The 27,152-nt window shown below is 43.1% G+C and overlaps 4 protein-coding genes across 4 annotated transcripts in view; 2 read left to right on the top strand and 2 right to left on the bottom strand.

Moving 5' to 3' along the window:
- Positions 1-17,707, top strand: part of eif2b1 (eukaryotic translation initiation factor 2B, subunit 1 alpha) — a gene marked incomplete at its 3' end in the record, with an annotated part of 34,695 nt that extends 16,988 nt beyond the window's left edge. The window contains exons 4-9 of the mRNA XM_084383530.1: positions 14,576-14,692; positions 15,592-15,704; positions 15,801-15,869; positions 15,963-16,038; positions 16,673-16,798; positions 17,552-17,707. Of these exons, the coding sequence (XP_084239656.1) occupies positions 14,576-14,692; positions 15,592-15,704; positions 15,801-15,869; positions 15,963-16,038; positions 16,673-16,798; positions 17,552-17,707 (657 nt within the window). The remainder of the gene's footprint in view (positions 1-14,575; positions 14,693-15,591; positions 15,705-15,800; positions 15,870-15,962; positions 16,039-16,672; positions 16,799-17,551) is intronic.
- LOC311274823 (uncharacterized protein) lies at positions 1,149-13,066 on the bottom strand (the record flags this gene model as incomplete). The annotated part of the gene is made up of 5 exons (XM_084382819.1): positions 1,149-2,957; positions 6,352-6,431; positions 6,977-8,689; positions 9,200-9,989; positions 11,411-13,066. The coding sequence occupies 5 exons, from the start codon at positions 13,064-13,066 to the stop codon at positions 1,149-1,151; spliced, it is 6,048 nt and encodes a 2,015-aa protein (XP_084238945.1).
- Positions 17,708-17,748: 41 nt separating the features above from the next.
- On the bottom strand, positions 17,749-26,370 carry ddx55 (DEAD (Asp-Glu-Ala-Asp) box polypeptide 55). Its single transcript, XM_084383518.1, has 14 exons — positions 26,147-26,370; positions 26,018-26,068; positions 24,632-24,718; positions 24,433-24,524; positions 23,999-24,061; positions 20,782-20,931; positions 20,271-20,460; positions 20,104-20,186; positions 19,552-19,683; positions 19,350-19,442; positions 18,968-19,082; positions 18,456-18,624; positions 18,077-18,363; positions 17,749-17,975 (listed from the first exon to the last, which is right to left on the bottom strand). The coding sequence occupies exons 1-14, from the start codon at positions 26,252-26,254 to the stop codon at positions 17,802-17,804; spliced, it is 1,794 nt and encodes a 597-aa protein (XP_084239644.1). The 5' UTR covers positions 26,255-26,370; the 3' UTR covers positions 17,749-17,801.
- On the top strand, positions 21,635-23,784 carry LOC311274887 (tripartite motif-containing protein 16-like). The gene has a single exon (XM_084382884.1). It carries the CDS (start codon positions 21,740-21,742, stop codon positions 23,399-23,401), a length of 1,662 nt encoding a protein of 553 aa, XP_084239010.1. The 5' UTR covers positions 21,635-21,739; the 3' UTR covers positions 23,402-23,784.
- Positions 26,371-27,152: the final 782 nt, after the last annotated feature.

Consider the following 27,152-nt stretch of genomic DNA (forward strand, 5'->3'; position numbering starts at 1 on the left):
TGTTACACTCAACAGAAAACAACAAAGTACACATGTGAACATTTAAACATGTTTGAGAGCGATCCCAAACCTGAGTGTGAATTTATATCTGAGTAGATTTACCACCCGGTTACACTTCGACACATTCAATGAACCAAACAGGAGCAGGAAGAAGAAAACCTCTATGAGCTGCCCCTTTCTTAATAATAACACCAGATACTGTAGATACTGATGGACATCACTTTATTGTTTATTTGTATTTTCACAAATCAACTCAGATACAATCAATAACAGTCATCTTAACATAAATGTCACTCAATAAGATCATAATTTCTCATTTAAATCCTCTTAAATTGAATATTTGAGCAGTGTGTTACGTCACAGTGTCTCTGCTTTAATGTACTACATCATACAGACTTTTAAAATTGAATGTGATCTTAATATAAACAACCTCTGTAGATTTCCAGCTGATTTCTGTCTTTACACACGACTGATAACGTTTTCAAATCAACTCAATCTTTAAATTTCATCACGTGTGACCTGATAAACAGTCTGTTGCTGTGTTTTCTTTCATCCACCTTGTTTATAAGTCTTATTGCTCTTTTCTCTGACACATACAAAGGTTTAGTACGAGTCATAGACGAGTTGCCCCGCACCTCAAAATATGGAAGAACAAGTGAACAGAAGAAAATATGAAGAGAATCAAAATCTGAGCCGTCCTTTGTTCAAAACAGCAAAACATGGACACACTTTCCAGTTTGTTCACACGTCCATCAGTAAAGTCTGTTAAATCACTCTTGTTCAATGATTTCATGAACAGATTGACTTGATCCACACAATCAGTGTGTTGGAGCAGAATCTCAGCTATGTACAAGCAAATAATGAAGCATCTCCTTATTGATTATGATCATGTAAACTGAAGTCATCATGAGCAGCGAGAGCCTCCGTGGCTGAACAGACACAGGAAGGAGCGCCGCCTGAAGAAAGTCCAACATTTACAGAACAACAAGTAGACGTCAGAGTACCGCCCATCATGTTGATTGACAGGTGATCTGTGTGCAGTGAAGAAATGCCACAACAATGAGCTCTCAGCAACAATGATGGAAACACAACAAGTGTGAAGAAGTGAAACACAGAATTTAACCCACTGACCCTGAAATGACTTCTGTCTATTTGAGTTTACAAAACTCAACAGAGTCAGAAAACAAGCTAAACTGAAGTCCAGCATAGAGAGGCTGAGTGAATGTGGTCTGGACTCTGTGGAGGAGAGTCATGGTTTCAGAGACGCTGTAGAAGGACAGAATACCTGCACTGTGATCCAGGTACACTCCAACTCTGGAGGACACAGGACCTGAGACGGGAGTTTGGACTTTGTTGTGATAAAAGTTATAACTGTCTGTGGAACAATCTAACATCCAAGATTTGTTATTGAATCCAAATCCACATTCATCTGAGCTCCCTGCTCTTCTGATATTCTTGTATGCGACTGCTACACCAACTCCTCTCCCTCTCCTCTCCACCTCCCAGTAACAACTTCCAGTCCGACTCTCTCTACTCAGGACCTGCTGCCACCCAGTGAATCTGTCTGGGTGTCTAGAATAAGACTGTTGTTGACTCACTGTTGCTTTTCTGTTCCCCTCAGATAATAACAGAAGCGTGTTTGCTGTGTTTGGATCCAGTGTGATATTACATGAATATCTTAAGAAGTCAGCTCTGGTCTTGGGCTCTCGTTGTGACAGTAAAACATCCACGTCAGTCACTGTCAGTGAGATGTTTGCCCACGTCTCCCTCAGGACGTCCTGTAGTTTGTCTCTGACCTCTGACACAGCTGCTGTCACACCCTCAAAGTACTTCAGAGGACGGATATTGATGCTGGATGAGTGTGTAGACTCACTGAGTGCTGACAGTGAGGGGTAGTTGTGTAGAAACTGGTTGTGATCCTCTGTGTGTGACAGCTTCTTCAGCTCAGCGTCTTTCCTCTTCAGCTCAGTGATCTCCTGCTCCAGCTTCTCCTGAAGCTCTTTGACTCGACTCACTTCAGTTTCCTGCTGGGATCTGACCTGCTGCTTCACATCAGAGCGTCTTTTCTTCATGAGACGGATCAGCTTGGTGAAGATCTTCTCACTGTGCTCCACTGCTTTATCAGCAGAGCCATTGATGGCCTCCACCTCCTGTTGAAGCACCTTCACATCTTCCTCTCTGTCCTGGATTATCTGCTGGATGTTTTGTCGACTCCCCTCCAGCTCTCTCTGTCTCTCAGTCCTCTCTGCTGCAGCTGACACTGTGTCGTGGCCTTTATGTTCATCCATGGAGCACAAAATACAGATACACTGCTGATCAGTACGGCAGAAAATCTTCATCACCTCATCATGACGAGAGCAGATGTTCTCCTGGAGCTTCTTGGACGGCTCCACCAGCTTATGTTTCTTTAATGGAGCCACATCATAATGAGGCTGGAGGTGTTTCTCACAGTAAGAAACCAGACAGACCTGACAGGACCTGAGGGCTTTCCGTTTTCTCCCAGTGCAGAAATCACAGGCCACATCTTCAGGTCCAGCATAGCAGTGATCAGCAGGAGCAGCTTGGAGTCCAGTCTTCTTCAGCTCCTCCACTAAAACTGCTAACATGGTGTTTTTCAGCAGCTCAGGCCTCGGTGTGAAGCTCTTCCTGCACTGAGGGCAGCTGTGGATTCCCTTCTCATCCTCTGTGTCCCAGTGATAGTTAATACAGTTCATGCAGTAGCTGTGTCCACAGGGAGTAGTCACCGGATCCTTCAGTAGATCCAAACAGATCGGACAAGAAATTATTTCTCGGTCCATCTGAACTGCTCTCTGCTCCATTTCACCTCTCAGTGACAACGACTGTCTGAGTTTCACTTTCTGATAACTGAAACTAGTCTGAGCTCTGATCTGAACAGGGTGTGTTTGTGCAGTGAATGAGGCCGTCAGCTCAGTTACATCCAACCACAAACTGTAGATCTGAAGGGGAGGGAACAAGGAAACATCCTGACAGAGTGGAGCTGCTGTGTGAGAGGAGGAAGAAGAGGGAGGGCTGATGGAGCTGCGACTCGCTCCAGGACGAGGAGCCGCTCTGTGAATCTGAACTGTGTTTCCCCTTTTACAACGAAGCCTCAGTTAAAACCTGCTCCACATTTGAAAACATCAAAGTTTTTAGTTGTAAAATATTTCTGGCTCCTCAGGCTTTGCTGATATTTCTCTAACTCTTCCTCTGATTCTGTTCATTTTCTTTTCCTGGTTAAAAACAGCTGACGGTACTTGTCAGACTATTAATGAGCACATGATGGAGCCAAAGTACCGTTCTGGTGTTGAGTTGCAGACCAGTGAGACTTTCTTCTAAGATACTGGTGGAGGAAGTATTCAGATACTTTACTTCAGTACAAATACAACAATGTAAAAATCTTTGAAAAAGACATTACAAGTAAAAGTCCTGCATTTAAAATAATAAGTAAAAGTACAGAGATATTGTCAGCAAACTGTACTTGTAAGTATCTAAAGTAAGATTAGATTTTTAATACTGATGCATCAACGTGTAAAGGCTCAAGATCATTTATTTGTCATTATACAATACTACGATACAATATAGCATGAAGAAACAACAGCTGGTAGTTCAACACAGGACATATATATACTGTACATGTTACTGTTGAAGCTGCTCAAGGTGGAGCTAGTTTAGTGCAGTGGTTCCCAACCTAGGGGTCGGGCCCCTTGCAAGGGTCACGAAATAAAACTGAGTGGCTAGTGATCAGAAGGTCGCTGGTTCAAATCCCGGCTCCCCTGGGTGGAACTGAGCCACATGTCGTAGTATCCTTGAGTAAGATACTGAACCCCAAAAATTGCTCCTGATGTGCAGGTGGCACCTTGTGTGACAGCCTCTGCCATCAGAAAGGGATGAGCTGGCAACTCGTCCAGGGGTGAACCCTGGTTTTCATAGAAACTGGGATTGGCTCCAGTAACCCCCGGAAACCCCTTTCAGGGCGGGGGGGTTTGCGGGTACATCCCAGCGATGTGGGTAACATCCCCGCGATGTTTTAAATAAAAGAATTTTGAACCTATATGCTGTCAATTTAATATTGTACAAGAGTGAATGTTGCCAACCCCTACTCTGTCAAGGACTCCAAAAACCTTCAACCATTACTAGCTGTTATGGTAATATTGGTTGTAGTTACTAAGTTAATTATTAATCAGAGTCACAGACTGACAGTTTAGTAACTTTTTCTGAGACTGATTTGGTGAACGACGTTGACGACCGGCCGAAATTTGACTCGCTCATCTGGAAACTGCAGGCAAGACACCGTCAGAAATCTGTATCTCACTCAAAAAAGCACGGATGGTCTTTTATCAAAGTTTGTATGCGTGTGGCAGCACCATAGACCCAAAATTAACACCCCAAATCCCAGAAAAAGTGAGTTTTTCATAATATGGGACCTTTAAAGTTGCGTGAAGCACCACATATGGTGCCCCGTGTGAGGCAGCGTAAAACACCATATTCCTGAGTTTGTATTATTACAAATAAACAAACTATTGTACAATAAACAAATTGACCTTAAAGGACAACACAATTTATACTGTTTTACTTTGTTTATATGTGGCGGACCATGCCACCTTTCTAGCTTCAAACCGTGTTCTGGGACCTTATTTTCCTTTGATAACAGCTTGTTTATTCACTGATGAAACAAATACATATTTCTTGGTTTGTATTATTACCTCATTAATATTGCGAATATAAAAATTCTGACCTCTCCAAAACAACATAGCTCTATTTTAAAAACGGGGACTGTCCCTGAAAACATGGACGTGTGGTCACGCGATGTTACACTCAACAGAAAACAACAAAGTACACATGTGAACATTTAAACATGTTTGAGAGCGATCCCAAACCTGAGTGTGAATTTATATCTGTGTAGATTTACCACCCGGTTACCCTTCGACACATTCAATGAACCAAACAGGATCAGGAAGAAGAAAAACCTCTATGAGCTGCCCCTTTCTTAATAATAACACCAGATACTGTAGATACTGATGGACATCACTTTATTGTTCACTTCTATTTTCACAAATCAACTCAGATACAGTCAATAAGTCATCTTAACATAAATGTGACTCAATAAGCTCACAATGTCTCATTATTTCTCTTTTAAATCCTCTTAAATTGAATATTTCAGCAGCGTGTTACTTAAGTTTCTCTGCTTTAATGTACTACATCATACATACTTTTGAAATTAAATGCGATCTTAATATAAACAACATCTGTAGATTCTCAGCTGATTTCTGTCTTTAAACACATCTGATAACGTTTTCAAATCAACTCAATCTTTAAATGTCATCACGTGTGACCTGTTAAACAGTCTGTTGCTGTGTTTTCTTTCATCCACCTTGTTTATAAGTCTTATTGCTCTTTTCTCTGACACATACAAAGGTTTAGTACGAGTCATAGACGAGTTGCCCCGCACCTCAAAATATGGAAGAATAAGTGAACAGAACAAAATATGAAGAGAATCAAAATCTGTACCGTCCTTTGTTCAAAACAGCAAAACATGGACACACTTTCCAGTTTGTTGACACGTCCCATCAGTAAAGTCTGTTAAACCACTCTTGTTCAATGATTTAATGAACAGATTCACTTCATCCACACAATCAGTGTGTTTGAACAGAATCCCAGCTATGTACAAGCAAATAATGAAGCATCTCCTTATTGATTATGATCATGTAAACTGAAGTCATCATGAGCAGCGAGAGCCTCCGTGGCTGAACAGACACAGGAAGGAGCGCCGCCTGAAGAAAGTCCAACATTTACAGAACAACAAGAAGACGTCAAACCTTAGTAAAATTGAACTCCTCTTCATCCCGGGGAAAGTCACTGTCGTGGACGTCACGGTATCGCCTTCATCGACTGCGAGGAACCTGGGTGTAATCCTCGACGAAGGACTATCCTGCACCCCCATCATCACCGGGGTGGCCTGACCCTGTATAATTTTGCCCTCTACAACATCCACAGGATCCGGTCTTTCATCACAAAGGACGCAACGCAACTCCTGGTCCAATTGCTGGTCCTCTCCCGCCTGGACTACTGCAACTCGCTCTTGGATGGACTCCCAGCTGCTGCAACTAAACCCTTGCAACTTATCCAGAACGCTGCAGTGCGCCTCGTTTTCAATCTACCCAAATTCTCCCATGTGACACCCCTCCTCCATGACCTCCACTGGCTTCCTTTCGCGGCCCGCATCAGATTCAAGATCATGGTGCTGGCCTTCAAGGCCGTCAATGGAACTGCACCCATCTACCTCCGAACTGGTCAGACCACGCGCCTCAGCGCGAGCACTTCGCTCTACTACATCAGCTGACAGGCTGGTACCGTCATCGCTGAAAGCAAACAAAGACCGCCCAGCGAAATCCCGACTCTTCTCTGTTCTGGCGCCTCAGTGGTGGAATGAACTGCAGACCAATGTCAGGACAGCAGAGTCACTCGCCATCTTCCGCAAAAGACTCAAGACTCACTTGTTCAGACTTCACCTCAACCCCGCATAGCGTGACTCCCTCCCTACCCCCCCCAACCCTAAAAAAAAAACAAAAAAACAAAAAACATATGCCCTTGTATGTTCCTACCTTTAGCACTTACATCATAGCACTTATGTACTTAAGGTTTTCTTGATAAATAGCAGCTACTCAGACCTCAGATGAGGGCTTGGATATTGTTTTAATCTTTTCTACTTTATCAACAGTGATGTGTTGTGGTTTCTTTCTTGTGACAAATGTACGTATTGTAAGTCGCTTTGGACAAACGCATCCGCTAAATGCCCCAAATGTAAATGTAAAAGTACCGCCCATCATGTTTGATTGACAGGTGATCTGTGTGCAGTGAAGAAACGCCACAACAATCAGCTCTCAGCAACAATGATGGAAACACAACAAGTGTGAAGAAATGAAACACAGAATTTAACCCACTGACCCTGAAATGACTTCTGTCTATTTGAGTTCACAAAACTCAGCAGAGTCTCCAAAAGACCAGCTAAGCCAAAGTCCAGCATAGAGAGGCTGAGTGAATGTGGTCTGGACTCTGTGGAGGAGAGTGATGGTTTCAGAGACGCTGAAGAAGGACAGAATACCTGCACTGTGATCCAGGTACACTCCAACTCTGGAGGACTCAGGACCTGAGACGGGAGTTCTGACTTTGTTGTAATAAAAGTTATAACTGTTTGTGGAACAATCAAACCTCCAAGATTTGTCATTGAATCCAAATCCACATTCATGTGAGCTCCCTGCTCTGCTGATATTCTTGTATGCGACTGCTACACCAACGTCTCCTCCTCTCCACTCCACCTCCCAGTAACAACGTCCAGTCAGACTCTCTGTACTCAGGACCTGCTGCCACACAGTGAATCTGTCTGGGTGACTAGAATAAGACTGCTGTTGTCTTTTGTATGTTGCTTTTCTGTTCCCCTCAGATAATAACAGCTGTCTGTATGCTGTGTTTGGATCCAGTATGATTTCACATGAATATCTTAAGAAGTCAGCTCTGGTCTTGTTCTCTCGTTGTGGCAGTAAAACATCCACTTGAGTCTCTGTCAGTGAGATGTTTGTCCATGTCTCTCTCAGGACGTCCTGTAGTTTGTCTCTGACCTCTGACACAGCTGCTGTCACATCCTCAAAGTTCTTCAGAGGACGGATATTGATGCTGGATGAGTGTGTAGACTCACTGAGTGCTGACAGTGAGGTGTAGTTGTGTAGAAACTGGGTGTGACCCTCTGTGTGTGAGAGCTTCTTCAGCTCAGCGTCTTTCCTCTTCAGCTCAGTGATCTCCTGCTCCAGCTTCTCCTGAAGCTCTTTGACTCGACTCACTTCAGTTTCCTGCTGGGATCTGACCTGCTGCTTCACATCAGAGCGTCTTTTCTCCATGAGACGGATCAGCTCGGTGAAGATCTTCTCACTGTGCTCCACTGCTTTATCAGCAGAGCCATTGATGGCCTCCACCTCCTGTTGAAGCACCTTCACATCTTCCTCTCTGTCCTGGATTCTCTGCTGGATGTTTTGTCGATTCACCTCCAGCTCTCTCTGCCTCTCAGTCCTCTCTGCTGCAGCTGACACTGTGTCGTGGCCTTTATGTTCATCCATGGAGCACAAAATACAGATACACTGCTGATCAGTACGGCAGAAAATCTTCAGTACCTCATCATGACGAGAGCAGATGTTCTCCTGGAGCTTCTTGGACGGCTCCACCAGCTTGTGTTTTTTAAATGTAGGTGATTCATAATGAGGCTGGAGGTGTTTCTCACAGTAAGAAACCAGACAGACCAGACAGGACTTGAGGGCTTTCAGTTTCCTCCCAGTGCAGAAATCACAGGCCACATCTTCAGGTCCAGCATAGCAGCGATCAGCAGGAGCAGCTTGGAGTCCAGTCTTCTTCAGTTCCTCCACCAAAACTGCTAACATGGTGTTTTTCAGCAGCTCAGGCCTCGGTATGAAGCTCTTCCTGCACTGAGGGCAGCTGTGGATCCTCCTCTCATCCTCTGTGTCCCAGTGATCGTTAATACAGTTCATGCAGTAGCTGTGTCCACAGGGAGTAGTCACCGGATCCTTCAGTAGATCCAAACAGATCGGACAAGAAATTGTTTCTCGGTCCAGCTGAACTGCTTTGTGCGCCATTTCACCTCTCAGTGACAACGACTGTCTAAGTTTCACTTCATGATGGTTGACTGAGGTTAGAATGACGGAACAAGACAAGCAGAGAGAAGAGGATGTGGTTATCAACCGTGTTTTCTCTTTTGCAACGAAGCCTCAGTTAAAACCTGCTCCACATTTGAAAACATCAAAGTTTTTAGTTGTAAAATGTTTCTTGGCTCCTCAGGCTTTGCTGATATTTCTCTAACTCTTCCTCTGATTCTGGTCACTTTTCTTTTCCTGGTTAAAAACAGCTGACGGTACTTGTCAGACTATTTATGAGCACATGATGGTACCAAAGTACCGTTCTGGTGTTGAGTTGCAGACCAGTGAGACTTTCTTCTAAGATACTGGTGGAAGAAGTATTCAGATACTTTACTCAAGTACAAATACAACAATGTAAAAACCTGTACCTGTAACACATTTTTTTTAACCTTTATAGGCCTACAGTAGCTTGCTGTTATGTACACATCTATCATAAATTCATATTCTATCTTTTCAATCTCGCAATAAAATGACTCAAACCACACTGACCTGCAGCTGACCTGTCATTCCACCCGGGATGATCACCAAGTCACCATTCAGCTCCTTAACTTGTTTCTTGAGCTCGTCTGTCACATGTCCACGGAAAGCATCCAGCACCTGCATGTTTCGCCTCCGTCTAAGTCCCCCGGGACGTCTGGCCCACACAACTTTAAGCCAGTCCACCACAAGCCTGGACTCCATCCATCCTTTTTCTTGTGCACGCACAATTATGCCAGCCGGCATAGGATCTTTGGGGAGAGTCTTTCGTTTCAAAATCACATAGGGGGGGAGTTTGGTCCCATCAGCGAGGCAGGTTAACATAACGGTAACGCGGCTCTTCTCGTTCCCTGTAGACTTAACAATCACTGATTTGTCTCCTCTTTTATGAACGGTGACAGATGTGGGCATGTCGAAAAAAACAGGTGTCTGGTCTGCGTTGCCCATCTGATCCAGGGGATATTCATGCTTCTTTCTCAATTTGATTACAAAACGCTGGTAATTTACCAGCTTCTCTCTGAAGTCTGCGGGCAGACACTGAGCTAGGCTTGTCCTGCGTCTGAGGGACAGGCCATTACGTCGCATCATTCTGCGGCACCAGCCCATGCTGGCTTTGATCTCGGCACGGGGAATGTTAAGCTCTGTGGCTACTTCAAGTGCTTTTTGCTGCATCACCGCCCTCGTGATGGGCATCCCTTCATAACGTTTTTCATTCACATAATCACACACCCTTCTGTCAATTTCAGTGAAGCGACCAGTTTGTGGACCACGATAGCCCCTTCTCTGGCTGTGAGCGTTTTTTAGCTCATCTTTCTGGGACCGCCAGCGTCGTACGTTGCACTCAGTCACATCATATCTTTTTCCTGCCCTCATGTTATTCGTTCTCTCAGCTTCATTTACAACCATAAGTTTAAAATTCGCATCATAACTTCTCCTCTGCTTTTTATTCACCTGACCGACTTTGGAAGCACTTTTTTCAAGTGGATCTCTGTGCCCTGGCTGCATCTTTCTGTCATTCAGTAGCTTATACAAATGAAGGCTAACACACCCACTCCAGCCGACTTGTTTACATGCTTGTTTACAGGATCACGTTAGGGTCACACTGCACTAAACGCTGACGGAGAGAAAAGCGCACATATGGCGCTACCTATTGTTTTACATTGGCTACTCCTTAGACCCCGAATATAAGACGAGGCATAATTTTCAGGCATTTTTCAAGGGAAAAAATATCGCCTTATATTCGGATCAATACGGTAATAACACCAGATACTGTAGATACTGATGGACATCACTTTATTGTTCACTTCTATTTTCACAAATCAACTCATACAATCAATAACAGTCATCTTAACATAAATGTGACTCAATAAGCTCATAACGTCTCATTATTTCTCTTTAAATCCTCTTAAATTGAATTTTTGAGCAGCATGTTACGTCACAGTGTCTCTGCTTTAATGTACTACATCATACAGACTTTTAAAATTAAATGTGATCTTAATATAAACAACCTCTGTAGATTTTCAGCTGATTTCTGTCTTTACACACGACTGATAACGTTTTCAAATCAACTCAATCTTTAAATTTCATCACGTGACCTGATAAACAGTCTGTTGCTGTGTTTTCTTTCATCCACCTTGTTTATAAGTCTTATTGCTCTTTTCTCTGACACATACAAAGGTTTAGTACGAGTCATAGACGAGTTGCCCCGCACCTCAAAATATGGAAGAACAAAGGAACAGAAGAAAATATGAAGAGAATCAAGATCTGAACCGTCCTTTGTTCAAAACAGCAAAACATGGACACACTTTCCAGTTTGTTGACACGTCCCATCAGTAAAGTCTGTTAAACCACTCTTGTTCAATGATTTCATGAACAGATTGACTTCATCCACAAAATCAGTGTGTTGGAGCAGAATCTCAGCTATGTACAAGCAAATAATGAAGCATCTCCTTATTGATTACGATCATGTAAACTGAAGTCATCATGAGCAGCGAGAGCCTCCGTGGCTGAACAGACACAGGAAGGAGCGCCGCCTGAAGAAAGTCCAACATTTACAGAACAACAAGAAGACGTCAAAGTACCGCCCATCATGTTTGATTGACAGGTGATCTGTGTGCAGTGAAGAAACGCCACAACAATCAGCTCTCAGCAACAATGATGGAAACACAGCAAGTGTGAAGACATGAAACACAGAATTTAACCCACTGACCCTGAATGACTTCTGTCTATTTGACTTTACAAAACTCAGCAGAGTCAGAAACATAAAGTCCAGCATAGAGAGGCTGAATGAATGTGGTCTGGACTCTGTGGAGGAGAGTGATGGTTTCAGAGACGCTGTAGAAGGACAGAATACCTGCACTGTGATCCAGGTACACTCCAACTCTGGAGGACACAGGACCTGAGATGCGAGTTTTGACTTTGTTGTAATAAAAGTTATAACTGTCTGTGTAACAATCTAACCTCCAAGACTTGTCATTGAATCCAAATAAACTTTCATATGAGTCTCCTGCTCTGCTGATACTCTTGTATGCGACTGCTACACCAACTCCTCTCCCTCTCCACTCCACCTCCCAGTAACAACGTCCAGTCAGACTCTCTCTACTCAGGACCTGCTGCCACCAAGTGAATCTGTCTGGGTGACCAAAATAAAACTGTTGTTGTCTCTTGTATGTTGCTTTTCTGTTCCCCTCAGATAATGACAGCTGTCTGTTTGCTGTGTTTGGATCCAGTTTGATTTTACATGAATATCTTAAGAAGTCAGCTCTGGTCATGTTCTCTGGTTGTGACAGTAAAACATCCACTTGAGTCTCTGTCAGTGAGATGTTTGTCCATGTCTCTTTCAGGACGTCCTGTAGTTTGTCTCTGACCTCTGACACAGCTGCTGTCACATCCTCAAAGTACTTCAGAGGACGGATATTGATGCTGGATGAGTGTGTAGACTCACTGAGTGCTGACAGTGAGGGGTAGTTGTGTAGAAACTGGGTGTGATCCTCTGTGTGTGAGAGCTTCTTCAGCTCAGCGTCTTTCCTCTTCAGCTCAGTGATCTCCTGCTCCAGCTTCTCCTGAAGCTCTTTGACTCGACTCACTTCAGTTTCCTGCTGGGATCTGACCTGCTGCTTCACATCAGAGCGTCTTTTCTCCATGAGACGGATCAGCTCGGTGAAGATCTTCTCACTGTGCTCCACTGCTTCATCAGCAGAGCCATTGATGGCCTCCACCTCCTGTTGAAGCACCTTCACATCTTCCTCTCTGTCCTGGATTCTCTGCTGGATGTTTTGTCGACTCCCCTCCAGCTCTCTCTGCCTCTCAGTCCTCTCTGCTGCAGCTGACACTGTGTCGTGGCCTTTATGTTCGTCCACAGAGCAGAGATAACAGATACACTGCTGATCAGTACGGCAGAACATCTTCATCACCTCATCATGACGAGAGCAGATGTTCTCCTGGAGCTTCTCTGACGGCTCCACCAGCTTGTGTTTTTTAAATGTAGGTGATTCATAATGAGGCTGGAGGTGTTTCTCACAGTAAGAGGCCACACACTGCAGACAGGATTTGAGGGCTTTCAGTTTCCTCCCAGTGCAGAAATCACAGGCCACATCTTCAGGTCCAGCATAGCAGTGATCAGCAGGAGCAGCTTGGAGTCCAGTCTTCTTCAGCTCCTCCACTAAAGCTGCTAACATGGTGTTTTTCAGCAGCTCAGGCCTCGGTGTGAAGCTCTTCCTGCACTGAGGGCAGCTGTGGATCCTCCTCTCATCCTCTGTGTCCCAGTGATCGTTAATACAGTTCTTGCAGTAGCTGTGTCCACAGGGAGTAGTCACCGGATCCTTCAGTAGATCCAAACAGATCGGACAAGAAATTATTTCTTGGTCCAGCTGAACTGGTCTCTGCTCCATTTCACCTCTCAGTGACAACGACTGTCTGAGCTTCACTTCCTGATAACTGAAGCTAGTTTGAGTGAACAAGATAAGCGATCAGAGAGAAGAGGGAGCGGTCATCAACCTTTGACTCGCTCCAGGACGAGGAGCCGCTCTGTGAATCTGAACTGTGTTTCCTCTTTTACAACGAAGCCTCAGTTAAAACCTGCTCCACATTTGAAAACATCAAAGTTTTTAGTTGTAAAATGTTTCTTGGCTCCTCAGGCTTTGCTGATATTTCTCTAACTCTTCCTCTGATTCTGGTCACTTTTCTTTTCCTGGTTAAAAACAGCTGACTGACAGCAGCGAGTTATCAAACTAAACTCTCATAAAGATTCAAGCTGCTGTATAATAGTTGTCTCACACAGTAAATGATCTACTTTGAAGCACTTGTGACAAAACAGCATTTCAAGCTTCAGACGTGTTGAAACAAAAATCATCAGACAAGTTATTAGTTAACTGTGAATCCAGAAGGACGAGAATGAACCACATCAGCTGCTTCTGCTGATCATCTGTGGATTCATATGAATCAGTTAATCTGTACAATTGATACTTTGTCCTTTTGTTTTTGATTATTATTTTTAGTTTTTTCACAGCTAATCAACAGAGATCTCACTCAAACTTTTTATTTTCATCACCTTAAAGTTAATAAAACTGGATGTAAAGATAATTGTTCGTATTGACGTATCAGCTTGAAATGAGCCCAAAATAAACTAGAACACTTGAACAAAACATGGCTGATTTGAAGTTGAATTAAGGAGGATAAACTAAAAACAGCTGACGGTACTTGTCAGACTGTTTATGAGCACATGATGGAGCCAAAGTACCGTTCTGGTGTTGAGTTGCAGACCAGTGAGACTTTCTTCTAAGATACTGGTGGAGGAAGTATTCAGATACTTTACTTAAGTACAAATACAACAATGTAAAAATCATTCAAAAAGACATTACAAGTAAAAGTCCTGCATTTAAAATAATAAGTAAAAGTGCAGAGATATTATCAGGAAACTGTACTTGAAAGTATCTAAAGTAGGATTAGATTGTTAATACTGATGCATCAATGTGTAAAGGCTCAACATCATTTATTTGTCATTATACAATACAATAAAGCATAAAGAAACAACAGCTGGTAGTTCAACACTACCAGCTGTAGAAGCTGCTCAAGGCTAGTTTAGTGCAGTGGTTCCCAACCTAGGGGTTAAATACACAATAAACTGTACAGAGTTCGGTTGGTGGCGAGCGAAACATTTCTCAGGATAGTGTGATCGTGATCGTGGCTCAAAGAGAAGTGTTTCTGGACATGTTTGCTTGATTGACAGGTGTCTCGGTCCATCACATTCAGCAGTGGTTGCTCATACGAGCTACTTTTAAGTACATTTTCTCCTCTTGGATCAGATCAGGAGTTCCTGGCTCCTCGATGACGAGAGGAGAACCGATGAGAGCATTAATTTGTCTCTGCCCTGAAATAACTTCTGTTTCTCCGTCTGTCAGGATCTGTCTCGCTGTAAGAAGGTGATGGAGGAGAGAGGAGAACTGTTTCTAGAGAAGATCTCCATGTCCAGGACCAAGGTTGCAAAGCTCTGTCACACCTTCATCAAAGACGGTGCTGTGAGTATTTGTTATACAAACACATTATATTAACACATTACTGAGATCCGATCATTCAGACCACATTCAGAGGTGGTCTGGGCCACATGGGGCCACATGTGACCACAGTGTACAACAACAACAGGCAGAATGGATTAAACTCTTGTCTGATTTCATGTGATTCACTGTCATCCATCACCAGACCCCCTTAACAAATTGTGCAACTTTGTGAGTTGTTGCATTCTGAGCACCTGAACAGACTTTGTGAAACAGCTGCAGTAAATTTCTTAAACATTCCTGCTTTCTTGAATTTTCGGCCTTAAATTCAAAACCTTAAGTTGTTTCTTTTCTTGTAAGAAGTGTTGCAGCATCTGGTACCAGCCTGTCTGCTTATGTGTCTCAAGTCTAACCTGCCAACATTCAGCAGCTGTTTCAACTGATTTAAGCATTTACTCAAAAAAATTAAACACTTTTTTCAGGGAAATGGGGACTGGGTGTTAGAGAAGAAGCTTATACTGGTTATGGTTTACTGTATTTGTAAAATGTTAGATGTTTACCATCAATAAAAAGGTTGATCTGACACCATTGGAAACAACAGTCTCACAACTTCTTTATCCAGATGTTATCATCAGCTGTAACAAAAGCCTTGGACAGATCAACAAGCAGTGCAGCTCATGTTGGTTTTCATTAAGTGGGTTGAAGTCGTCGCCCACAACAGCAGTTTTCGTACTTTGAGCAGGTCTGAAACTTGACTCCCGACACTGAATGTCATTATTATCCTCCAGAAAGACACGCAGCTGTGAGTTGGCCAGAGATTTTTTATGCTTAGATGCTGGCACACATACAATACACCCTTTATATTTACAGTATTTAGGCGATTCTGTGACTTTCCCTCGTCTTCCCAAATGTTCCTCCGACAGAAAATCCTGACTCACTCGTACTCCAGAGTCGTCCTGAGGGTGCTGGAAAAGGCTGCAGCTGAGAAGAAACGCTTCTCTGTCTATGTGACTGAATCGCAGCCTGACTCAGCTGGGTGAGTGAATGCCGTCCGTGAAGTGTCCTCGTTTTACTCCGAGGGGACACACACTCATTCAGTTTATCTTTTTTTATTCATACTTTCTGGATTCAGGCGACAGATGGCAGAAGCCCTGAGGAAACTCAATGTTCCAGTAACAGTGGTCCTGGATGCAGCTGTGGGGTGAATATTTCAGTTTAAAAGAAAAAACCTGTGTCAAACGTTGTCAGCGGGAGTTAATTCAGTGTTTTAATCTCTCTTTTTTTTTTTTTACAGGTATGTGTTGGAGAAAGTGGACCTGGTGATTGTCGGTGCAGAGGGCGTTGTCGAGAGCGGAGGGATCATCAATAAGGTGAGTTTTCAGTGAATCGTCGGGGTCCAACATGTCTTTGGATGAACAGTGGTGATCCTGGATAACTTCAGCTAGAGTCTGAATTTGAAGTGAAAAATCACCATAAAATGAAAAATAATATATATAAAAATACATTTTAAAAACTAGAATATTATCACAATAGGTGCTTGCAGTAATGTTTCAGTTGAAAATGAAAAATATTCGCTTTTTAATTTCACTTTAAAGGGTCCCTGTGTAGTTTTGGAGAAGAAATTCAAACTCAGTATTTTAATATTTACAATATTAATGAGGTAATAATACAAACTGTTTCCATCAGTGAATAAACAAGCTGTTCTCAGAGGAAAATAAGGTCCCAGAACACTGTTTGAAGCTAGAAAGGTGGCAGGGTCCGCCACGTATACACAAAGTAAAACAGTATAAATTGTGTTGTCCTTAAAAATCAGTTTGTTTATTCAGTCATGAAAACAAAGAGTTTATTTAGTTTGTTAAGGCAGAAGAGATCTTTCTCTGCTCATTAACATTTCTTCACCAAAACTACGTACTGCTCCTTTAACTGTTTTCACTGCACCTCTGTGAAAGCAGCATCAGTTGCTTGTGTTACAGAGACCTCAGTGTTTCTCCTTCACACTTACAGATTGGCACTTACCAGATGGCCGTGTGCTCTAAAGCTCACAACAAGCCCTTCTACGTCGTGGCAGAGAGCTTCAAATTCGTCCGCCTGTATCCGCTCAACCAGCAGGACGTGCCTGATAAATTCAAGGTAAGTCACGGTTAACCTGACGCGACCAGATTCATTGTGATTCTCATCTTTTTTTACTACCTTTGCTGAGCCCAGTTGGCGGCCATGTTGTGTTGGTGACGTGTGTGGAGTGAGACGATGTAGTTCACGGAGCGCTTTAACACAAAACTAGATGATATTTTACTTTAATTACCACAAACTGCGACTGTGTTGACTTGAAAACACAATTCAAACAGGATCAAAAAATTATTTGTCTCTCTTCAGTCCTGCTATACATATTTTTTCCTGAAATAAGGTCCCATGGCGTCCACCGGAAGGGGCGTGACTTCAGCTCTGTGTAAGAGTTTGTCCTCTTGAGCAGGATGATTGCGCCCTCTGCTGTTCAAACATAACAACACATTGACAAGGAGCGACAGAATGTATTCATACTGATTAACTGTGTTATATCCATGAACTTTATAAGTCATATGTTGGTAGACGTCGTGACAGTCCCCGACGGTATCAAGATAAAGTTAGGTATATCGTTACATCCCTACAACTCACTCAGGTTTAGAAAGTTAATCTACTTAAATATTCTTGATATTATTACACATTGATTGATTTAATAAAACCTAAAAATGTTCTTATTTAACCCCAAACTTTACCAAAAAAAGGTCTGAAGCGTGGACTTGGAGAATCGTTACACCCCTCGTATGATGTCTGAGAATGTAATGTCGAGACTAATTCTGATATATTTTGAAATATTTCTTTACACGTCTTTTCTCGCCTCCACAGTACAAAGCAGACACCCTGAAGACTGTACAGAACCTGTCGGAGGAGCATCCCATGATTGATTACACGCCTCCCTCCCTCATCACCCTCCTCTTCACCGACCTGGGAGTCCTCACCCCGTCGGCTGTCAGCGATGAACTTATCAAGCTTTATTTATAACTGCCTCCCCATTCTCAATAAAATCCATCGTCAGAACAAAGTCCAAGGAGTTTGATTTAATTGAATTTTGACCAAGTTGAACACAGCTGTTGGATTATACATTGTCCCCCGAGCCGTCGTGTGACGGTCCTGTTTTGTGTTTCGACTTCGGCTCGCTCGTTATCTGTTTCTCAAAGTCCTCCTCGCTGATTTGCCCTTTCTTGAGTTTCTTGAGGAGGCGAGTGTCATTTAAAAGCTCCTTCATGTCCTCGTCGTCCACGTCTGAACCCTGCGGACACACACAAGATAAAAACAGAGCTGAGATTAAATCCAGCCCACTGACACTCTTTGTTTAATCATCACATCTCACGGTCACTGAGTGGAAAATACCTCGTTGTGCTTCCTCTTGGCGGCCATCTTTTTCCTGCGAACCTTCTTGGTCTTCTGTTTCGACCAGGACTTATTCTTGATGAAGTTCTTTCTGGGAAAACGAGTCTCTTCTCTCGGCTCAGCGAGCATCTTCTGCCTCTGTTTCTCCCTGTTCTTGTCCTTGTAGCGGATGGTGTCTGTGTCCACTGTCGTCTCGGTGAAATCAGGAAACGTTTTCCCCCTCAGCTCGGGCATCTTCGGCAGGCGGAGGAGGGCGAAGCCGCGTGCTAAGGTGGCAAAGTCCAGATCTAGGCGAAGAAATGAACAACAAAGTGTTTTTACTTCACGCATACGACAGAACTGAATCTGAGATGTAAAGTGGCAGTTTTCAGTTTTTTACCTTTGATTCTGAAGATGAGGCTACATTCATGTTTGGCGTAGGCCTGGACGTACGAGACGAAGGCCCTCATGCTTCTGTCAAACATGGCGCGGTCAGCCAGAGACATGGCCTGCACTTTGGGCAGCACGTCCACAACATCGCTCACAGGAGGCATCTGCTGGAGCGGGCACTGGAGAAATGAAATTATTTATTTATTTACGAAAGATTATTCTATAAAAAGGTCAGAAAATGATGAAATGTTTAGTTTTAGTGTGATACAGGAGGAAAGAAACCAGAAAATATTCACATTGAAGAAGCTGGAATCAGAATTTTGACTTTAGATTAATCGATTATTAAAATTGTTGCTGATTATTCTAGTAGTTGACATCTCATCGATTAATTGCTGTAGCTTGAGGAGCAGCTTGAGAGCAAGTGGAGCAGGCATAGGAAGTTATGGTTTACACTGATAGTCGAGGGAAAATTATTGAACAAAAGGTTTTAGAGAAATTTCTAAAATATGGAAAATAACTCACTTTCTGGTTGATGGACAAAAAATTGACGTAGGTCTCCTCCATTGGCAGCAGGAAGACGAGGGCGTTGCCCTGGTTGCCGATTCGAGCTGTACGTCCACATCGATGAACAAACGCACTGAGACGAAACAAAGGAACGTAAAACAGTCACACAACAATAAATGTCTTATTCTGATTCTTCAGTGTCTGCTAAAAAGTGAATGTATCTCCTAACAAGTATTAACTGGACATCACAATCTGAGGATTTCATTTAGCCTTTCTTTAAAAATTAAAATAAAGTTTTGGAGCTGATTTAAAAGATTTAAGATAAATTGCTGAACATGTCACTATTATTATTAGAAATGCATGTAATTTGACCCAGTGACGCTGGTTTCAGAGACGTTACCTTGCGCTGCTGGGAGGATCATACTGCAGCACCCAGTTAACATCAGGGATATCAATACCTCTGGCCATGACATCTGTACACACCAAGATCCCACTGCGACATAACACAAAGATAAAAGTGTTAAATAAGTCACAGAGTGCACATCAGGTTTACTGTGTACAGACAGACAGACAGACAGAGACACACACACCGTCAGTCTCACCTTTTCAGGGCCCGAAAGTCTGCAAAGATCTTGTTGCGTTTGTTTTTCATCTTGCCGTGGATGCAGTGGACCGTGACCTTCTTGATCAGAGTCTCCAGAGCTCGACCGTAGTACTCCACACAGGCACACGTACTGAGGAGGAGACGGCAGCGACTCATATCAGTCAATGACTTCACTTCACACCTGATGAAGAATCTTTTCAACTTGAAGGCAAGCGACGGTATAATGCCGAGCAGACGCTGTACTGAAAAATATATTGTGTATATATGTTTCGTGTTACGCTCCATTGTTAATAATGAAAGCCTCAACACTCGGTTGAGCTTGTGCACCCACTTCAAACGAGGTATGTGCTAAGGCTTTTAGCTGAGCAGCTGCAGAGACGATTTCTGCTTCAAAAATAAAGAAAAGGGTTTTAATAACGTCTGCAGAATGCTGCAAAGCTGTTCTGCTGTGAAGCTCCAGAAATGTTTCGAGACTTCACCTGACTTTCCATCAGCATGATCGTAAATAGATAATAGAACATTTTTGGGGTGAACTGCTCCTTTAACATACCTGAAGAAGACCAGGTTCTTCTCATGCTTGTGTTGCCTCAAAAACGCCACCAGGCTGTTGAACTTGTCCTCTGCTCTGCAGATCTGAAATGACAACATAATTTGTATTAACTACATTTCCTTTGGGGCTGGTTGATGCGAGGCAGGCTTCAGACTGAGACGACTCACAGTGTAGTAGTTGGACAGTCTGGAGGGTGTTTTCTGGACGGCGGTGGCAGCGACGCCCTTCTCTTTCACGGTGATGCGGACTGGGTTCCTGAGGCCGGCCCTCACCAGCTTCTCCAGCTCCTGCGTCTGAGTGGCTGAAAACAAGCCTGTACGTCTCTGTTTGGGCAGGTAGCCCAGGATGGTGTTCAGACTGGATACACAAACAGACACACAGACTAAATAAAACCTGAATTAAATCATTTACAAACAAACTGTGTTCATGAAGGTTTCCTGAGTACATGTAGTAACATCCTTTTACACAATCACGTGTTTTACAAAGTGGTTAACCTCGCTCCGTCGTTGCTGATGAACGAGGGAGCCTTTCGAAGATAACTCTTTCATACCCGATCATGATACTATCATCATATCAGCAGTAATCACATTCTGTTTAATGTTTTACACTGCGTTCAGAGGTTGTTTATGTTAATTGAAGAAATGTTCTCTCGCTCTGCACACTGAGCTTGTTTCTTACCTGGCCTCGAAACCCATGTCGAGTAGTCTGTCGGCCTCATCGAGAACCAGCACGTCCAGACTCTTTACCGAGCAGCCCAGGTCCAGACCGTCGGACTTCCTCCTGAACATGTCCTCCAGACGGCCTGGAGTCGCGATCACAATGTTCGCTCTGAAACACACAAATAGTCGTCATCAGAAAAACTAAAGACTAGGGGTAGACGGATTATCGACCTCACTGATATTCAGCATTTTTTTCTGCTGCCGATCGGTTTTCAGTGTCCTCGATTTCTAATAATCAGCATCTGTATCGGCCCTGAAAAAGCCAAACTGGTCGACCCCTACTCATGACTGACTGTGTTCCTTTACCCTCATCGATGAGGTGTTCTGGTAGTCCAGTAGTTTAAGATGCTGATTCGAAACCTTTGTTCGAACTTGGAACGTTCCCACCACAGGGACCGGGATCTAAATTAAGTTCTGGGGCTTTGATGACAATTTTCGCGGCGGCAAAACTATAACTACAATCCTGTTAGTGATTTTCATGGACAGGATCTTGAGGCGCAGCCGTGGGGAGGAAAGTGTAATTCTAACCCTAACCAGGAAAAGAAAAGTAAAGAGTTAGAGAAATATCAGCAAAAACTGATGTGGAGGTGTGAAACTGATGTCAAATGTGGAGCAGGTTTTAACTGAGGCTTCGTTGTAAAAGAGGAAACATAGTTCAGATTCACAGAGCGGCTCCTCGTCCTGGAGCGAGTCGCAGCTCGATCAGCCCTCCCTCTTCTTCCTCCTCTCACACAGCAGCTCCACTCTGTCGGGATGTTTCCTGGTTCCCTCCCCTTCAGATCTACAGTTTGTGGTTGGGTGTAACTGAGCTGACGGCCTCATTCACTGCACAAACACACCCTGTTCAGATCAGAGTTCAGGCTAGTTTCAGTTATCAGGAAGTGAAACTCAGACAGTCGTTGTCACTGAGAGGTGAAATGGCGCAGAGAGCAGTTCAGCTGGACCGAGAGACTTTCTCTTGTCCGATCTGTTTGGATCTACTGAAGGATCCGGTGACTACTCCCTGTGGACACAGCTACTGCAAGAACTGTATTAAAGATCACTGGGACGCAGAGGATGAGAGGAGGATCCACAGCTGCCCTCAGTGCAGGAAGAGCTTCACACCGAGGCCTGAGCTGCTGAAAAACACCATGTTAGCAGCTTTAGTGGAGGAGCTGAAGAAGACTGGACTCCAAGCTGCTCCTGCTGATCGCTGCTATGCTGGACCTGAAGATGTGGCCTGTGATTTCTGCACTGGGAGGAAACTGAAAGCCCTCAAGTCCTGTCTGCAGTGTGTGGCCTCTTACTGTGAGAAACACCTCCAGCCTCATTATCAATCACCTACATTTAAGAAACACAAGCTGGTGGAGCCGTCCAAGAAGCTCCAGGAGAACATCTGCTCTCGTCATGATGAGGTGATGAAGATGTTCTGCCGTACTGATCAGCAGTGTATCTGTTATCTCTGCTCTGTGGACGAACATAAAGGCCACGACACAGTGTCAGCTGCAGCAGAGAGGACTGAGAGGCAGAGAGAGCTGGAGGGGAGTCGACAAAACATCCAGCAGAGAATCCAGGACAGAGAGGAAGATGTGAAGGTGCTTCAACAGGAGGTGGAGGCCATCAATGGCTCTGCTGATGAAGCAGTGGAGCACAGTGAGAAGATCTTCACCGAGCTGATCCGTCTCATGGAGAAAAGACGCTCTGATGTGAAGCAGCAGGTCAGATCCCAGCAGGAAACTGAAGTGAGTCGAGTCAAAGAGCTTCAGGAGAAGCTGGAGCAGGAGATCACTGAGCTGAAGAGGAAAGACGCTGAGCTGAAGAAGCTCTCACACACAGAGGATCACACCCAGTTTCTACACAACTACCCCTCACTGTCAGCACTCAGTGAGTCTACACACTCATCCAGCATCAATATCCGTCCTCTGAAGTACTTTGAGGATGTGACAGCAGCTGTGTCAGAGGTCAGAGACAAACTACAGGACGTCCTGAGAGAGACATGGACAAACATCTCACTGACGGTGACTGAAGTGGATGTTTTACTGCCACAACCAGAGAACAAGACCAGAGCTGACTTCTTAAGATATTCATGTGACATCACACTGGATCCAAACACAGCACACACACGTCTGTTATTATCTGAGGGGAGCAGAAAAGCAACACACAAGAGAAAACAACAGTCTTATTCTAGTCACCCAGACAGATTCACTCTGTGGGATCAGGTCCTGAGTAGAGAGAGTCTGACTGGACGTCGTTACTGGGAGGTGAAGTGGAGAGGAGGAGTTGGTGTAGCAGTCGCATACAAGAATATCAGCAGAGCAGAGTGGTCAGATGAATGTAGATTTGGATTCAATGACAAATCTTGGAGGTTAAATTGTTCCACAGACAGTTATGAGTTTTATCACAACAAAGTCAAAACTTCCGTCTCAGGTCCTCGGTCCTCCAGAGTTGGAGTGTACCTGGATCACAGTGCAGGTATTCTGTCCTTCTACAGCGTCTCTGAAACCATCACTCTCCTCCACAGAGTCCAGACCACATTCACTCAGCCTCTCTATGCTGGATTTTATGTTAATGACTCTGCTGAGTTTTGTGAACTCAAATAGACAGAAGTCATTTCAGGGTCAGTGGGTTAAACTCTGTGTTTCATGTCTTCACACTTGTTGTGTTTCCATCATTGTTGCTGAGAGCTGATTGTTGTGGCGTTTCTTCACTGCACACAGATCAGCTGTCAATCAAACATGATGGGCGGTACTTTGACGTCTTCTTGTTCTGTAAATGTTGGACTTTCTTCAGGCGGCGCTCCTTCCTGTGTCTGTTCAGCCACGGAGGCTCTCGCTGCTCATGATGACTTCAGTTTACATGATCATAATCAATAAGGAGATGCTTCATTATTTGCTTGTACATAGCTGAGATTCTGCTCCAACACACTGATTGTGTGGATCAAGTCAATCTGTTCATGAAATCATTGAACAAGAGCGGTTTAACAGACTTCACTGATGGACGTGTGAACAAACTGAAGCTTTAAATCATCAATAAACAAACATGAACAAAGTCTTTTCTTCTCGTCTTCATTCAGGGTTTCATACAGAGCTGACGGAGAACATGTCAAACTAATATGAGAGAATAACTGAGGCAGGTTTCCTTATATTGTATATTATATTGTTCATGATAAAACATTTTCGTTTGTGACCGTCACATACCCTTTATCCTTGAACTTCTCCACATCCTCTATCGGGTTACTGCCACCAATCAGTAAAATCTGCCTGAAAACAAAGACATGAAACATTTTAATTACTGAAAAACACAAAACAAAATAAGACCCACGTGATTAATAGACCAACATCGGATGAGGGTGCTGTTATTTTAGCACTAAAGGTTTCCAAGAAAGGTTAAAGTGTAAGTCCACATATTTTCCCTCTTATCTGCAGAGCTTTTATTAATAAAACATTCAGGTTTGTCCTTTCACTTTTTCTGGAGCTACCACCTTTTGCCTGAGCCAACAGCTGCAGAGACGTGGTAGAAAGCTCCAGAAGAAGCCAGCAGGTGGACTGTAAGTTTAGATATTGCGTGATTACTATTGAAAAAGGTCAAGAATCAAGACGACTCATGTCCTCATCACTGCCTTTGTACTTACGTGAACTGTGGGAATTTGTGAATGAACTGCCCCATGACTTCACTGATCTGAAGAGCCAGCTCTCTTGTGGGAGTGATCACCAGAGCGCCGACCTGCAGGAGACACAAGTTAAACCTCCACAGAAGATCTGAACCCCCGGTCCTCCCCTCCACCATGACGGTGGATGTAGAAGTTCCACCTGAGAGAGTCTCATCCTCACCTGCATCTTCTTCAGCTTTTCTTCTCTCTTCAGGAGCAGTTCTATGACAGGAATGACAAAAGCAAGCGTCTTTCCGCTCCCAGTTACCTGCAGCGATGAGACATTTAGTGAGCTGGAGCGGTACCGATTATCAGAAATCAAGGAAACTGAGAAACAGCTGTGAAAATTTCAACCAGTGACGAAATAAACCTCCTACTGTACTGTTCTTAAGTACAATTTTCACATACTTTACTTGAGTATTTCCATTTCCTGCTACTGTATACTTCCTCTCCACCACATTTATTTAATAGATGTAGTTACTAGTTACTGCAGATTCAGATTATTCAGATTATTCAGTCTTTATAGGTTATTAATTGTGATATGTTACACATCAGACATTGTGTGATGGATTTTGCATCAGAGGCAACTTGGCACATTTTTAAATTAGTTTATTTGATCTGCAATCTGACAGAAAAATCCCAGATACCGATAACATGTTTGGCTCTTGTCTACGTTGCGTGGCTGTACACAGGTGCAGCAGTTTGACGTTATATGTGTGTGCTGATCTTCTTCTGTGTTTCAAGCTGCATGCCACCACCTACTGTGTTGGATGCTGCACTTGTTAAGTCGACAAAAGCAATTTGGCTCTGTAATGTCAGCTAGATTTATCAGCTATAATTTCTTTATCTGCCGGTAACTGATAATGTAAATTTTCCATTATTAAGCTGATAATTTATCTGTTATCCCTAATTTTATACAGTTAACGATCAATCTTGACAGTAATTCAGAGGTTATTAGAGAGGGGAAATAATTGTGAGCTGCAACCCTGATTGTAAATGATTTTAAAATAAATAAAACAAGTTAACTGGTGTTTTCTGATGTAGAGATAGTTATCGGTCAAAATAACGATACTGATGGTTGCAGCACTTTAACACAGTCTACTGGAGAAGTGATGATGAACGAGCTGACTGAAAAGACAGCTAAAGGTTCATGCTGGAGGAGGGTTTGTCACAACCTGGCAACCCAAAACTTTCATATTAGTGCCATTTACCTCGTCTATAAAACACTGGAGGTGTTTTATTATCCAGTAGTTAATGATGACTGGTTGAATTAAGTGGTGGAAGCAGTACTTAGAGTAGAGTAAAAATACTCTGGTACAACTAAACGATGCTAAATCTTACAGAAGTACCAGCATCAAGAAGTGCTCATCATTCAAAATGGCGCATTTCAAAAAGTGTCAATTAATGTAGTGGTGGTGTAAAAAGCACATTAATGGCTTCCTAAGTGTAATGAAGTAGGAGTATAACGGTTCCTGAAATGGAGATACTTCAGTAACAGAAGTAACACGAGCCTCAGTCGTAGCGTTACTTAAATACTTTAGTTACTTTGGTTGAATCGCACACTTACCGCCTCAGCAGCCACATCTTTGTTCCTCATGAACAGCGGAATACAAGCAGCCTGTACAGAAGAAATCACAGGTGAGCTGGTGTGTTGACTGAACAGTGCTGAGAGGCAGGTTTGAGGTGTGATTGTTACCTGTACAGGTGTCATGTGTGTGAATTTCAGCTCCACGAGCGTTTCTAAAATCATGTCGTTGAGTTTGACAGGTAAACTGTCCCACGTCCCGTCCGTCGTGTTGTCCATGTCGGAGGTGAAGCACAGAGTAAAGTTTGAAGCTAAAGTTGTTAGCCGCCGCTCGGCTCGGCTCGCTCGCTCTCCACGCTGCTCCTCTTTCCGGGTGCGCTGATGTTTACAAGCCGGGTGGGAACTGAAGCGCTGTCACGAGTATCGTTCCGCATCCTCATGTGCCGGTTATATTATTGTTAGTTGATCATTTAATTTGATTTAATTTAGTTTAATTTCATCCTTTTTAAAAAATTAAGAAGCTTAAGAGGGGCGGATGTTATAAATATAATTGAAAACTAAAAGTTATCAGCTAAATATATTTAATTTTAAAATGAAGTTTAAATGCATGGAAGCCTACATTACCCACAATGCAACACTGACTGAGGTCACTGGAGGCAATTCATCAGATTGCATGCAGCTTCCTCTGGAGCCAATCTTAATGTTAATAAAAGTACACAAATATGATCTGTTAGCAATTATTTCTCAGGCAATGACGTAGAAGCAGTATTTATGGTTTATGTGGCTTTTTCATATAATGTTAGGAATTGTTATGATACTTATTTTAAAGCCGACCATATTTTATATAATGTATAAACTGACTGAAGTGAATCTGAAATTATTACCTGCATCTGTCAAATAAAACAGTGGAGTAAAAGGATAAATCACATTGAAATGGAAACACTCGTCTACAAGTACCTCAGGACTGCAAAGTTTTCGTGACCATATTTTATATTATTTTATAAACTGATCATAAGTGATTCTGCAAATAATCCGTTACCTACATCTGTCAAATAAAGGTAGCGGAGTAAAAAGCACAATATTTCCTTCTGGAACGTAATAGAAGAATAAATAATGTAAATAATCAAAAACAGATGCCTGAGAAACAAAAAGTACTTGAGTTTTTGTGTAACTTCAT

Source organism: Pagrus pagrus (genome assembly GCF_965226575.1).
Source record: "Pagrus pagrus genome assembly, chromosome: 19".
NCBI lineage: Eukaryota > Metazoa > Chordata > Actinopteri > Spariformes > Sparidae > Pagrus > Pagrus pagrus.